At 40.5% G+C, this 15,677-nt stretch overlaps 1 protein-coding gene across 5 annotated transcripts in view; it reads right to left on the bottom strand.

The window, feature by feature from the left end:
- Window positions 1-15,677, bottom strand: part of megf11 (multiple EGF-like-domains 11) — an 80,025-nt gene that overhangs the window by 45,710 nt on the left and 18,638 nt on the right. For all 5 annotated transcript variants that reach the window (XM_034204958.1, XM_034204956.1, XM_034204955.1 and 2 more), the window contains one exon: window positions 11,713-11,805. In XM_034204958.1, the coding sequence (XP_034060849.1) occupies window positions 11,713-11,805 (93 nt within the window). The remainder of the gene's footprint in view (window positions 1-11,712; window positions 11,806-15,677) is intronic.

Here is a 15,677-nt window from a genome sequence, read left to right as displayed (position 1 = left end):
AGTGTGTGTGTGTGTGTGTGTGTGTGTGTGTGTGTCTTTAGCAGTTAAGGCGGCTGTCAGCTAAATTGCGTATGCCGCAATTCATTCGATTGACCCACCATCAGTCAGCTGAAGTCTCAGCGTGGTGAATTACACCACACATAAGTCACGTCAGTCACTAAAAGACATGCGAGTAAAGATCTGAGAGGCATGCTGTCCGAGCCACATCCTGAAACAGTCTGTGTGAGCCAGGAGCATCCACACAGTTTAGTCTGATCTATTCAACGACCATCATCAGTGTCGAAACTGCACATAACACATTTGAAACAAGGCTTAAAGGTAAAGTTCCTCCTGAATTAAAGTAATAGTATGTGAATGTATATGTATATATCTCAGTCTGCATGAATTACCCTATCTATGAACTTCACTTCAGCATGTACACTATTGTGTAAGTTGGAACCATTGCTTAATTTTCATGAATTGCAACATGATGAAAACACCAGCCGCGGATAGCAAAACATATCCAACCATTATTTCATTTCTGGGAAATAGGGAGACATGCTGTCCATAGTAAATAATCATAGTCAATTAAAGGAAATTATGTATTGTTAGGTAATGTCTCTGACTATTTAAGAGCTTGTGTTTTGGTATGTTTGGTTTTTTAATACAATTAAAACACGTCAAATTCATTTAGTTGTATTTCCAGTATTTTTCTCAAGATGTCCAGAAATGTTTACAATACAAAAAAGCTTTAGGTGACACTAACGAACGTCAAAACTGTAACTGTAATGTATCACATTTTATTTAAAGTTTTAAAAGGGTCAAATTATATATTTCACTTAAAAAGATGCCTTGTTGAGTTGGGTGATCATGACTGGAAGATATCTGATTATGCTAACCTTGCCATATTTTTGTCACTAATCCTTCAGCATAATATGTTAAAGGTCCCATGTCATGGCCATTTCTACTGATCAAAATTCCATTGTTGAGGTATACTAGAATAGATTTACATTGTGCAATTTTCCAAACTCACATTGGTTTCTCATACAGCATCTCCGCATAGTATGTGTATTCACTCTCTGTCCTACACGGCTTGTTGGAGCTCCTGCCCCCCCCTCCCTATGAGCCCACTGTGTTCTGATTGGTCAGCTCGCCCACTCTGTTCTGATGAGTCCACCACCGTTACAGCGGAACATCAGTGATTATATGTTACAACCAGAAAATGACACCTGTAATGACAAACAGATGAGAATGCTGCGTGGGGTCTGGGTGCCGTGTTGGCGGGACGTTGCTCGGCTCGCTGCTGCGAGGAGTGGACAGTGTGAGCTGGGTTCATTTCCTGCTTGCTGCGTGGGGTCTGCGAGACAGCGAGACATCACGAATGGACGCGGGAAGCGAAGGGGGCTGAGGGGGCAGCAGCACCCCCATCTGCGAGGCTCCACTTTCTGTGTTAGAGTTGTACTCTGAGGTTTTGTGACTCTGCAGACCGTTTACATGCATAAAAACCTTCATAACACACAAGGGGACGGGTATAATACAGTATATGGTAATAACCGGAAAAGCATGACATGGGACCTTTAAGATGTATGTTCTTTTTTATACAGTTTAAAATTGTCACACTATCATCATTAAACAGCATTTGGATCAAATGTTAGTCAGATGAGATGAGCATATTGCATTGACATGAAGTCCTTGTCAGTTCGTTCAGTCGGTTATGTAACAATAACATCTTGCAGATACTGGGTATAAATGTTTAATAGCAGCTAATATCTACGTACGAAGAATTTCTTGTGGTGGTGCAACCCATTTTATTTAGTCATGCATCAGGGGGTGTTCAGACTGTCTGAAACCCTGGTTGAAAAATAATGCAGCCTCCTCCATTTCAATGAGACCAGTTGGGATGGGGGCGACAACACAGGGTTGTTTCTGAAAACAAATTAAGCCTGACTCCAATTCGGGATAGAACATGTTTCTGTGAACAGATGCTTCCAAATGTATACAGTATCGCTACAACTGTGTAATATGTAATATATATATATATATATATATATATATATAAAAAATATATGTATAGTAGACCCCCCCCACACAAACACACTATAACACCCCTGGCTGTTAAATACCAACCAACTCTGTGCAATATATATATAGATATAGAGATTGTATATTTGTATTCTATTATTACTTTTTTTTTTGTTGACTTTAATTCTTCTTTATGCATGCTTCTACGTAACATTAAGATGTCTTTGGCTCTTTTTCTGCTGTAACAATGTAAATGTCCCCTTAGTGGGACTAATAAAAGGTATTCTGATTCTGTGTATTGTGAATAAAATGTAGTGTGTGTTTAAAAATGGTTGTGTTCTGAGCAAGGGAATCAGAGGTAAGGGGATGGAAGTGGGGAAGGGCCAACGTGTCCCCCAGTTATGGGTGACAAGGTGGTCTCGACTTCATTATTTCACTGATACCTCTCAAAACCACAAATGAAGTCCCATAAGTTGTTTTAATTCATAGCTTATGAAATCGAAACTATTAAACGCATGATGATTGTGTGAGGTAAGAATTAGGGTTGTGAAATTCTCTAAACAAAAGTATAACAAGGCCAAAATAATTCCAGATTACCATATTATTACATTACATGTTACTTGTTAGACGCTTTTATCCAAAGCGACTTACATACTCAATACTGTGGGCAATCCCCACAGGAGCCATTTGGGATGAAGTGTCTTGCCCAGGGAAACAACGACATGCTGACTGCAGTGGGGTTTGAACCTGTGACCCCCTGACCCCAACACCAAGGCTCTACCCACTGCACCACACGCCTATTATCCAAAAGAAAATTTGAAATACAATAAATGAATAGCATTTTTCATCTTTAACTTTATTGTACATGTTGTCTCTATTTTGGAAAAAGTATTTCACACACTTGTGTATGTGGCTTTGGTGGAAGGAAATTCCAGTTTATGTCCAAGTTTGATTTAATGAATAACTAGATTAAATAGCTCCAGTTCATCAGTACGATAAGGATTAAGAAAATAGGTGATATCTCAATTAACTCTGGTGAAGAGGAATACTGTAACTAACACTGTCACATCCTCCGCAGTGTACAAACTGGCTGCAGCACTCCCCAGGAGCCCCATGTAACATTCATATTTGTAGTTCCGTCAACACAGGACAGCTTCATTGACACACACACACACAGAGAAGTAACTGTGTCCCGTGAGGCACCATAGATTGGTCGGTGTTGTGTCCCCTTGAGAATTACAGTCGCCCGGGCGCTTTGATCCATCAAAATGAAGGCAGACGGCATCAACTGTTACATGCGGCAAGGAAAACCTTTCAAAAAGATAGTTCGAATATTTATAGTGCTCGCAAATATCTATCTTTACATGGTTATATAATGAGGAATTCTACTGAGTTTGACTTCTTTTTATAAAAGAGGTGGTGTGGAGATCTAATCTCACTTTTCAGGGGTTTTCTGTTGATATGGGGCCATCATCCCAATGAAAAATGATGTGATACTTTATACACATTCAAAAGGCACACAGACTTTCACACACATATTGAAATCTCTATCTGTAAGATTAATGAAGACAGAAGTTGTGTGAGAAAGTATAGAGACATTTGGAGTGATGTGTGGAGCTATAGTAAATCTGTGTCCCGTTCTGTGTTATTCACAGTCTCTTGGTCTTTGACAGCGATGCATGTCAATGTCCTGCTGTTGTGAGATTGGAGAGGAACCATCTGGATCAGATGCACTTTTGAGAATAATGGGTAAATTCAGTCGACGGGTGCCAGAGGGAGTCCTCACAAGGGGGTTTTCAAGCCAAGAGGAAGCTCACTTGCACGGTTTTTGGTCTTGTTATTCTTTGATATTGCATCTTCTATGGTTGGGGCAATGTAATCTGCAATTAATAAAGCTAAAGGAAATATCTGCCATCTTTGCTAGACCAGCCCAAATTCTTACTTCAACAATAAGCCCAATATCTAATAAAACCAATCACTGATTGAAACCCATAATAATGAATAATATTTCTGTTTCAGTAAGACAATTAACATAAAATAAGTAGCCTGTACCACCCTGTCTGGTGCAATATACCATAAACAAGAATTCATAGGCCACATTCATCAATTAACCATGTGAATAGCACCCGCAGCAGTGGCTGCCTTCCCATTTGAATACATTAAGGAGGAATATGTTACCTCATGGGCCACGGCTGACCAGCCACATTAGATTTGACCATTAAGTATGATAGATTTCTTCTTAGAACACAAAGGATGCTTTATGTTTAACAAAGCTAAACTACTCCCTGGACTTTTCAGATACTTGCATTGATTTTTTTTATCTGCACAAGTGGGAGAACATTTCCAAGGGAAAGCGAACTCTAAGAAGGCAGAGACGAGAAACACTTGAAGCTCCATATTTATGCACTGGGAACATATCATTATCTGACTGAAGCACATGAAATCAATGATAGTGCTTCATTGCACCTAATATTTTACAAGTGATGGCAGTCATAGCTAAATATACCTTGTACATACTTATCTGAAAGCTGTTATTACTGCAGCATATGTATAGTGACCCTGTGTGACAGACTCATCAAGAGGGATTCAATCACGAGGGTTGAAAAGTACACAGCGAAGCAAGCAAAGGGACTGGGTCATTTCACATCAACTTTAAAATAAGAAAGTGTACTTTTAAAGCCAATAAATTCATTAGATTTTGGAAGAAAAATATATAGTTTGATTCAAAAACTCATATGCTGCAAAGATTTGATTCAACATTTCATCTCATATCGTGTCTTGTCTTTTTACAGCAATATACTGTATACTACAAACTACAACTAATAATAAAACTACTTGGTGATACCCAGTAGTACTTTTCAGTAGACTAAAAGGACTGAAGACACACTGTTCAGACCAATAACAGTGCTCTAGCCATCTTTATTGCCTTTGCAAAAACGTCTGTTTTCTTTCAAGTTGATAATGTTTTATTTTTCACATGGTGAAAATCCGGTAGAAAACAATATTGTTTTTGATGAAACACCATACCAACAAAAAGGTATACACAGTGTCAGAGAAAACAAACCGTGCATTTCAATATAAACAGAGAATAAGGCAAAGCAACATAAAATGCAAGCACAACAAAAACAGACAGAACAAACATTAACAGGTGCATGTCACCACACTGCTTTAATGTCCTGCTACGGAGCCCTGGAGGGTTCATAGAGAGAAAAATAAATAAAACGTGGCCACATTTTACTTTCTCGTGCGCACGCTTTAGTAACTCGTGCACACGAGTTACTAAAGCGTGCGCACGAGTTAATAAAGCGTGGCCTCGTTTTATTTAAATTGAGGGATTCCTGTCCGTGACTCACAGTATCTGCTGCCCACAGCTGTTTTATAGAAGGAAAACCTCCTTCACTTTATGAAATCTCTGCGGCACCAGTGGCCTTTACTACGAAGCAGGATTTGCTATTTACACTATTCATTCATGAAGTATGACGCTGCGCTGTCAGCACGCGTCTCCATGTTTGTGATTGGTCAAATGTTGCTAACCCCGTCCCTTTCACGTGAACGCGCTCTCAGCCGGACAGAGAAACCCTGGTTGATTTACTGAGTTGATAACCAGCTTCGTAGGACCGCTTATCGACATCGCGTTTGTTAGGGTTAGTTAAGCCGGGTAAATCGAACATGTCCAAGTCCAGGGTCTGTTGAACTGGCTTCGTCGTACAGGGCACTGGAGGCAGTAACGTGTAACTCAGCAGAATCTGAGAAGAGCAGCACCAGCTGCAAAGAGCTGTGCCTTTTACTGTTTACTTCACTGCGTTTCCCTTCATTAGAACCGCTGAATAGAGATCGAGGCTGCTACGTTTAACCACACACACCTATACACACATCGAACTACCAGAGTATTCTCCCTCGTTTTATGAAGGAGATGTCCTGTCACCGGGGCGCATGATGTGTGTGTGTGTGTGTGCTCAGCTCCGCTCCGTGTGCGTGTTCGTGTGTATCCGACACCACCGGCATTTGTTTTCAAATTACCACGAACAGTACTTTAAACAAATCTGGTTCCCCATAGTTAAGTGTATTCCCAAGTGAAAGAAATGTGTTTAATCTTAATCTCGATGTGCTATAGTCCTGCCGGAGTGCACCGGAACGAACGATACTATCATAAACAAATGCCCCCCCCCCACACACACACACACACAAAACGAGGCCATGCTTTATTAACTCGTGCGCACGCTTTATTAACTCGTGCGCACGCTTTAGTAACTCGTGCGCACGCTTTAGTAACTCGTGCGCACGCTTTAGTAACTCGTGCGCACGAGTTACTAAAGCGTGCGCACGAGAAAGTAAAACGTGGCCACGTTTTATTTATTTTTCTCTCTATGAACCATCCAGGGCTCCGTACCTGAGCTTTTGAATTAAAAATAAAATAAAACCGACAATGTGATCAGAGAAATATGTTCAAAATCACGTTCCACAAACACAACACACAGGCATCACAACAACTAACAACAATTAATCATTCATCACACGTTTGGGAAAACACAACCTCAACCCTGATCAACGTTTGATAGATATAGAACGAGACCACATTTTCAAACAAAGCCAGCAGCAAACATGCTGTTTTATCTGTGGTCCACTTCTACCATTGTGTCCTTGACATGAATGTAAGACACCCCAGGACTGCAGGCAGGTCACAGGGCAGGGCTGGTCTCAGTGGGGCTTTTGCCTCGGGCAGGGGGAGAGGATGAAATGTTTTCTAGCTACAGCAGGTGGACATCAGCGGGAGAAAAACAGGTGAAATCTTTCTTCAGCCTTCAACACAACTTAGTGAATCTCTCCCACATTATCACCTTCTCTCTTCTGGCCACAAACACTCCGACTCTTTATTTTCACCACCTGACCCAAATACAAAACTGCTTTCTGGTGGGTACTGCTCCAGAAACGAGGTCCAAGCCTTTGATGCGGCTCCAGATCACTGGCTGAAAGGCTGTCACTTCAGCTTTAGGCCGCTCAGCATCCCACGGCAGCTCTTCATCTCCAAGCCTGGGCGACACACTTTTCATCAAATTCACACATCCTTCATCACGTGACCGCCTCATTCTGCCCTCACACTCTGGAAATTGGCTGTTATGTTAACACCAATACCTCAACTCAAATATAATAGCAGTAAAACAAACAGCACATAAACCGTGGCATTGATTGTGAATTCTGAATAGATGTAAATGTGTGCTCTGCAGCCCACATAAGGCTAGATATGATGCTAGATCCACACACAAGACTGCTAAAGCTCACCTCACCTACCTGAGCTGAGTGAAAGTAAAATGTACTGTGAAAGACAAAAGAAATACATCCTGAACCATTTACACGTAGGAAAAAAAGAGGGCAGATTTAATTTAAAAATTGGCACGCATTCCTCATTTCTACAGATGAAAGCTCGTAAAAGAAAAAGCCTGGAATCATGCCTGGTATGGAAATCTAAAAGTTATGAATAATGCCTCTGTCTCAATCATCAAGTCTGTTTTAATAAGGTGGATTAGCCCAGCACCTGCAGGCTGAAAGGCACACAAGGCTGCACTCCTAACCAACCAAGAGTGGGACAAGAGTCCCTGGGGGCCCTGAACCTCACATCCTCCCTGTTGGACTCTCAGCAGTCTGCAGGAGTGAGCAGCGGCAAACAGCTCAGGCTTGTCATTTATGCCCATGAATCCCCCGCCAATGGGCCGGCGCTGCAGCGAGAGCAGCTGATTTACACACAGTTGCTAATCAGGGAATGGCTCTTTCGCTAATGAAAACTCATAGATCTATACAATAACTGTAGTACTGATATGATTTTTGCTCCCATTACTAATTTCTAAATATGCAATACGCAATAACAGTTAAATGCAACTATGAGAAGACAGCTGGAGTTAATAATTTGAGGTTAGAAATGTTGACGGCTATCTCAGTCCTGACCTGGGAATAACAGCCTCCTGTATTCACACGCACTATATCTCTGAAGACATAAATATCACAAAGGAGTAAATAGATTGTTTCCTCCTGTCTGGCCTCAGCATTTAGCTGATTGTAGGATGGATATGCCTAACTCCTCCCTCCCATCTCTCCTGGAGACCTGCTCTGGGAGCTGGGAGGAAACCCCTGCAAACAGAAAGGCCAATAATGGTCTGCTCCAGCTTGGCATCGATTCCTCATTCCCCTGAACAAGTCATAGGCACCAGTCTAATCATGATTAAGACCATAACAGAGAGCTGGGTAGACACAGGGGGCTGCAACCATCCATCCATCCATCCATCCATCCATCCATCCATCCATCCATCCGCTATACTCATCAAGCAAATCACTTCCAGCAAATGAAAATGAATTCATTGTGACTTACCTGTTCCATTGGCAGTGTTTGCAAAGAAGAGAGGATATAAAGCTGAGCAGCTTTGAGATAGACGTGTCGTACATCCAGGCAAAAATAGCTGAACAATTCACAGTACATTTTTAAGAAATAACTGGCTGGGAAAGCCATTCAAGATTAAAATGTGTCTTAGTGAGTAATGGTGTGTTTAGGACAACCCGGTATCACGGCAAGACGTGAACATGTGACGATTTACCATGCTGGGAGACATGAAGATGTCACGATTTCGTCCCTTCAAATGTGACAGTTACACGGTATTGTTAACATGGCCCAAACAGTGGAGAAATACCCGGAAATGCCAAGCAAATGCTCTACCACGACGGTCGGTTGTTCTTGTCAATATTAATAAAATCCTTTCCTTTTCTTTTTTAATAGTCACACTCGACTTTGCCGATTTTCTTGTTGCCCCAGCTGGTTGACACCTCTTTTAGCAGAAACAAAGGCTAGATTAATGTATTAAATCGATGTTAATCCATGTGTGTGGTTGTGGAATTAACGGACGTGACGTTGTGCGATTGCATTGCCAGGCAACAGCTTGGGTTCATGGGTTTTAAATTAAAATGTGAAGGAATGTGTGTATAACAAAATACATCTGTCATAAACAATACCGGAAACAGACGTAGGCAAGATCCTCAGCTCGGTGATTGGATGTTTTAGTCGCAATGCACGTTGGGATATGGTGTTTATGCGCTGTGAAATCCGAAAACATTATTTAAAAATAAAATACTTTATTCCGAGTGTGCTTGCTTTTCTCTTTGGAAGTCATAAAATTAAAAAAAATTAAATATTACACATCTGCCGTAGTTCTTTATTTATAGAGCCCTGTTGAGAAGACTTCTGGACAAACAGGAAGAAATGCCAACTGAATATGTGACGTGGATCATAAATATATCAGCAATTAAACAACATCTTCAATTTCTCTTCACAATATACGTCTCCTTGCAGTATCGACACTAATTCGGCTGACTTTTATATTTGATCCAATTGGTAGGTAGGCTGTATTTACACCATAACGGTGCACAGCTGATAGAAAGGGACACCTAGTGGTTAAAGCACGTTATTGAATTTTATTATTTGTATTATTAGATATTAATAGGAGACACAGACAGACAAACTAATAAAGCTTTATTTAAACATTAAAGAATACTTTAGGTTAAGGTCTTCTTTTGAATAAGAAAAAAGCTTTGGGGGTATCTACAGATAAATATTAAGCCTGACAAAGTACTAATATAGTGCTTTCCTGCCATGTTAACTACTGTATGTTTAAGCACTTATTTAACTGATATTATACATATGTATTATACTCTTATAAGATGTATGTAGATAGTATAACAAATGTGCAGAATACGACAGTTTAATGGTGGAGGTATACACACATTGATAGATGTCTTGTAATGCACTGTTGAGGAACCTGCGACCCAAGTTTTTCATCTCCGACCTTATCAGGTATTGAACATTCAATAAATAAAGAACACAGAATTATTAAATATAAAACACAGAATTTGTGTGATTATACTAAATGATTTACAAATAAACACCACTGCATATTTACACATGCTGCTGTAACGAAAACATTTCCAACTTGGGATCAATAAAGTATATATTATCTTAAGATGATCGATGGCTACTGCAATATTTGTAAAATGTGCCTCCGAACCTTGACAAGTGCATGTTTCAGGCTTATCAATTAACAGGAGGGGTCACAGAAATAAGACCAGCTGTTAAATAAAGCTCTTCTGACCTTAGCTGGCATGTGGGTATATATTAATGCTGCCCATTATGGACACAAGCAATTTTCACCCATTTATTAATTATATGTTTTAGCCCTTTAACCCTAAACCTCCAGGGATGTACACAGTTTAATACTGGCAACTTCTTATTATGGGAAATACGAAAACGTCTTTTAAAACTACAATTCCCAGTAGAGACGTGCCATAGAACATGTTGCGAAACACACAATAGCCAGCATGTGTAGTTCTGGGGACGGGGTGGGGGTGGGGGAGGGGGGTGGTGGACCCATTCGAATCCAGTTTTGGATAGTCCGCCGTGGTTCCATCCCATTTCAAAGTGCTGTTTGACGCTCTGCGTAACCCTCGGCGCACTGCCACTCAAACATCCAATCACAGAGCTTGAGGACTAATCACGGGGTTTGTGAAGCAAAGCGGAGAGAATACTTACTTCCGGGTGTAAAATTCTCTAAAGCAACTACTATGAGCTGCTCCGACCCTCGGTCCTGACGGACTCCAAAAGTCCGACATTATACAATCAAACAAATAAATAAACAAGGATAATTGTGTCTTATTGTTCAGTAAATAACAGTGTGTGGTTTAGAAAAGAATACAAAATTAGAAGGAAAAAACGATGAAACAATACAGATTTCAGTTTTCTGAGCCCCTACTCCCCCCCTAACTGACAGCAACAAAATCCGACATTATTCAATTAAAATAAAGAAGTAAACACAATAAGTGTGGCTTGATATTGAGTTAGAAAAAGGTTGATAAACGCTGTGAGAATGGATCTGCGGAGAGCATTTTGCCGCGATCCCAACTCGTCTATTACCAACGTTCAGGGAGCTCTATGCAAGTCAATGGGACTCCCTGATAGATGAAACTCGACGCTAAAGGGCCCTCCCTTGCGTTAGAAAGTGACGAACCTGACAGAACGTCAACATAGGCCGAGTTGGGAGTGAGAATGTGTTGCATAAACACCATATCCCAACGTGCATTGCGGCGAAAACATCCAATCACCGAGCTGAGGATCTTGCCTACGTCCGTTTCCGGTATTGTACGGATGTATTTTTGTTATACACACATTCCTTCACATTTAAAATAAAATGTACATTAAAGTATTTTGTGAGGCCTTCTAATTTTTTTAAAAATATAACTAGGGTTCTAGTTGAAGAGTTTGTAAATTAACATGAACCCAAGCTGTTGCCTGGCAACGCAATCGCACAACGTCACGTCCGTTAATTCCACAACCACACACATGGATTAACATCGATTTAATACATTAATGTAGCCTTTGTTTCTGCTAAAAGAGGTGTCAACCAGCTGGGGAAACAAGAAAATTGGCGAAATCGAGTGTGACTATTAAAAAATAAATAATGATTATATATTGACAATAACAACCGACCGTCGGAGTAGAGCATTTGCTTGGCATTTCCGGGTATTTCTCCACTGGTTGGGCCATGTTAACAATACAGTGTAACTGTCACGTTTGAAGGGACGAAATCATGACATGTTCACGTCTCCCAGCGTGGTAAATCGTCACATGTTCACGTCTTGCCGTGATACCGGGTTGGTTTAGGAATAAAGTGCACTCACCACTAGAGCAGTCCAGTCCCCCCCATCCGGGCTCACACTGGCATGTATCAGGAGACACGCAGCGACCGTGGACACACTCCTCAGTACACAGAGCTGAGACACAGAGACGTTTCCTCATTAGTCTAGTTTATAATTGAGCTAATGCACATACACACATATAAGCAGAGTGTAAAACATCATTAAAACACCAATAAACAGCATAATGAAAACCACCAAAGATAACAGCTGAAAGAAAATGGCCCATAAAATGTAACACTCAATATCTCCTAATACCGCCAGGGGAGTAAATCTTAGCCATGGCACTCATATTCAACATTCATCCCCACTACTTGACACTGGGCTAAATGATTTCTCAGGAGATTGAGTCCTTGGTTAACATCTTTGTTTATCACATAGCTTTACTTTGCACAATGAGCTGTTATCTGTAGGCTGAGCTATAAACGAACAAGCTGTAAATCCCTTCTAATTTGATCAGCAAGTGCTTTGTCATATAGTGAGGCTTTAATGTAGCAGGTCCAGGCACCTCAGTGTTTACTAAGTGTGCAGTTTTCTTGATCATTCATATTGAGCAACACGGCACCCGATTGATTGGGTCTGCATTAGTATTCCTGGGAGCGTTTTCATAAGAGTCGAAGATGCGGTTCGGCTGGATAATAAAGTGTCCTACAAAGAGTTTTCTCCTTTGCCACAGTGCCATTTTTTTTCTCTGAAGCCAAGAAGGAGAAGTATCACACAAAAAAGCGCTTAGCATGAATAAATATGTGGCAGCCAAGGTCATCTGGCCAGCGGGGTTACGACAGGCAGGCTCTTATCTGAAAAATGAGAAAGTGTGGCCACTATGACAAGAGAGAAACTCAGCCTGATGGGAATCAGCAGTCCGCTAAAACAGGGATTTTAGCGGACTGCTAAAAGGGATGATACACTATCCAAGGGCAGCAGACATACCATCGCTTTAACTGAACATCCACTAATCCGAACACTTCATTCAAGTCCTACTTCTTTTGTTATTTTTTCTTGTTTTATGGTCAGAATTAAAAAGGACAGCAGGATAAAATCTGTTGGGCTTTATACAAAAAAGAAATACTGCCTGGGGTGCTTTGCAGATCTGTGTGCAACACCATAGCGCTCATCCTGCCGGCAGAGAGGTCAGCAGAGAGCTGGATGCAGGCCTAAACAGTGCTACTATAGATTATCACTCAATCAGCCATCGATTAGGATCCACCGCCAGCGGGAGAGATGCTGCAGGAGAGGAGAATGACGAGTGAATCCCAAACACCCACGAGCCGATGCTAATCGCAGAAATGCTCCCAAGGCAAAAACGGTAAACCAGAGATTGAAAGATAATTTCTGAGCATCAGTACTCTGGCAGAAAACTGTCTAATTATAGTAAGCCAGCAGAAAGAAAATGGAAAAGAGCTTGAACATTTGTGCTGACGAAGGTGTGAGATCGACTACCTGTAATCAATGAGTCCACAGTATGCAGAGCATTCAAAGAGAAGAGGAGACAAATTCAATGTCACCATGATGACTTGATTTCGTTTACTTTCAATCAGCAAATTCTGATCTGCGAGAACAGGGAAATGCAAATGTGTCGCATCCTTTATATAAATTAAAAAAAGGAATATGGAAATGAAGTTTTGAATATGGGAGAAGGATAAAGCGCACCGTTCTCCTGAGATCTGAACCGATGTTCTGAAGGGATGGCATAATAAATTAGGTCTTTCATTTTAATTGAAATTCATGAATCACTCTGCTTAACTCATGTCTAAGGAATCTGTTGGAAAATGTAGTCTTTCATCTAGATAAAAGGTTAATCTAACTCATTATGCAGAGGTGTTATCAGAACAGGGAACAATGGAGCTAATTGGTGATTGTCATTCAGTGTTAATACATTTTCATATTCTTGCCCAGTTAAACTACAATCTTTTGAAATGTAATATCTATTTAGGCTTAACTCGAAGTGTGTTTCTCTCCAAGTTTTTGAGAGTTTTCTGCAGTAAAAAAAAGAAGACATTAAAGTCTAATTCTATGTGTTTGTCATTTTTGTTGTACACCAGAAAATGAAGTGAACAAAATGTGGAACATTATGAAGAAGCTGATGGATTAATCAATCTCGGAGATATGCCTACAGAACATATCAAACAACTCGCTCCAAAGCTTTCTCCCCATGCCTCAATCTAGTACAGAGATGATTCATTTTAAAACCGTGTCTTTGAAGCATAAAAAAAAAATGCAACAAAGCCAAAAAAGAAAATGAAATCAAAGGTACAGAATCCCTTTCTGGAGAAAAATCTCATCATCTCCATCATCAAAACCCAGATGTGAAATGTGCTAGCGTATTGCCGCCTGAAACTTTGTCAGGACCAAACTAAGCCTGCCACCAACACCATTTTTAGAATTACTCTGCACCACTGGACAGGCAAGAGTCATGCAGAAGTCATCCAACCCAAATACTCTGCAAAGAAAACGGACTCATCGCCTCAGAGCCTCTCAACCTCTGAGGATATTACGAGCTGTTGTCATTAGAGAGTTCCCCTCATGCACAACTGTAATAATCATGCTTATTAGGAGGGAAATTAGTTCCTCTCATCCTCTACATAGGCTAGTTGCAGATTAAGGTAATGACTTACGACAGATCAAAGGTCACAGAATTAATAAAGACCTTTAGTAGAAAACTTCAAGCACTAATTAGCAATAAACCGATCAAAGTTTAACTTATCGTGGAGAGCTTGAGAAAATTAGACGATTACTTCAAATAAAAATATGTTCTAAACAACATGCTTAAAATAAAGGTCCGTAAACGAAAATGTTGCTGATTTACTGTCAAAAGCATTTTTACTTTCGTGTGTTTGTGTGATACTCTTGGTTCATTCAAGGTCTACACAACCCCATATTTGTTTAGCCACCTCTAATTGGAGCTAATGTAAGTGTTGATGCTGTGCCATATGGTAATAAAAACAAGCAGGATTAAGACGTCAAACACTCTTTAAGCATTTCGGACTTTTTATGAAATGGAATGAAGAAAGCTACAGTAAACAATACACAAGGGGAAGGGGGGTATTTTATATTCAGCAAACAACAAAGTGTCTTGAAATAAATAGACAACTTGAGTTAATTTTGGGTCGATTTACTCTACAATGCCCCCTTTTGTCACTGCATGCAAAACAGCATGGGGAGTACAAATCTCTTAATCCTGGTAGTGAGAGTGCTAGGATTAAAAGGGGAGGAACAGTTTGCAAAGGCAGCAAAAAGCCAAACTGCCCTCTTGGCCCCTATCAACACAGTTTCCCTACTTCAACTAAAAGAGGGTCAAAGGGGAGAGTCGCTGTTTTTACACTCAGCCTGACATATAATATAAAAGAAAAACTATTGTTCATACGACGGGAAGGCCAGACTAGAGAGAGGCACCTCCTCTGTTTGTAGATTCCCCTGGTTAACACTCAGAAGAGTCTGTCAATGACCAACTAGCTCGATTGGCAGTCAAATGGTTAATGAATACATTATTGATCAATCTGCGCCTCCCTCCTCAAGACCTCCAGATAATCATCGCAGCTCTTATTCTGTGCTGGCTGGCTTCCCGGTGCCCCGAGGCTGGTAAAGCCTAGACAGGGACAAGCTCAGCTGTGGTCAAAGAGCATACCCACACCAGTCCCTGTATCAGTAACTCCCTCATGTTGTGAAAAATCTAAGAAAAATATTATAGTCTGATTCCAATCTTATTTAAAAAAGGGAATAAAACATTAGGTAAGGCGAGAATATCAAGAACATAACTCTCAGAAGCTATATGTTCTGTCTTTATTTGGCCAAAACGCAGAATATTCAGTTTGATGTGTGTGAATATAAATAGAATGACAATTAATGAAGCTAAAAAAAAACACAGGGAAGGATTGTTAACCGCACATACTGTAGCTTCAGTCCAATTTTCACAGCTTCTGATTATTTTATGTTATTCAATTGAACTGTGG

The sequence above is a fragment of the Gymnodraco acuticeps genome, unplaced genomic scaffold (genome assembly GCF_902827175.1).
Source record: "Gymnodraco acuticeps unplaced genomic scaffold, fGymAcu1.1, whole genome shotgun sequence".
Lineage (NCBI taxonomy): Eukaryota > Metazoa > Chordata > Actinopteri > Perciformes > Bathydraconidae > Gymnodraco > Gymnodraco acuticeps.
The sequence above is the reverse complement of the archived record's forward strand: the minus strand, read 5'-3'. Positions and strand labels throughout refer to the sequence as shown.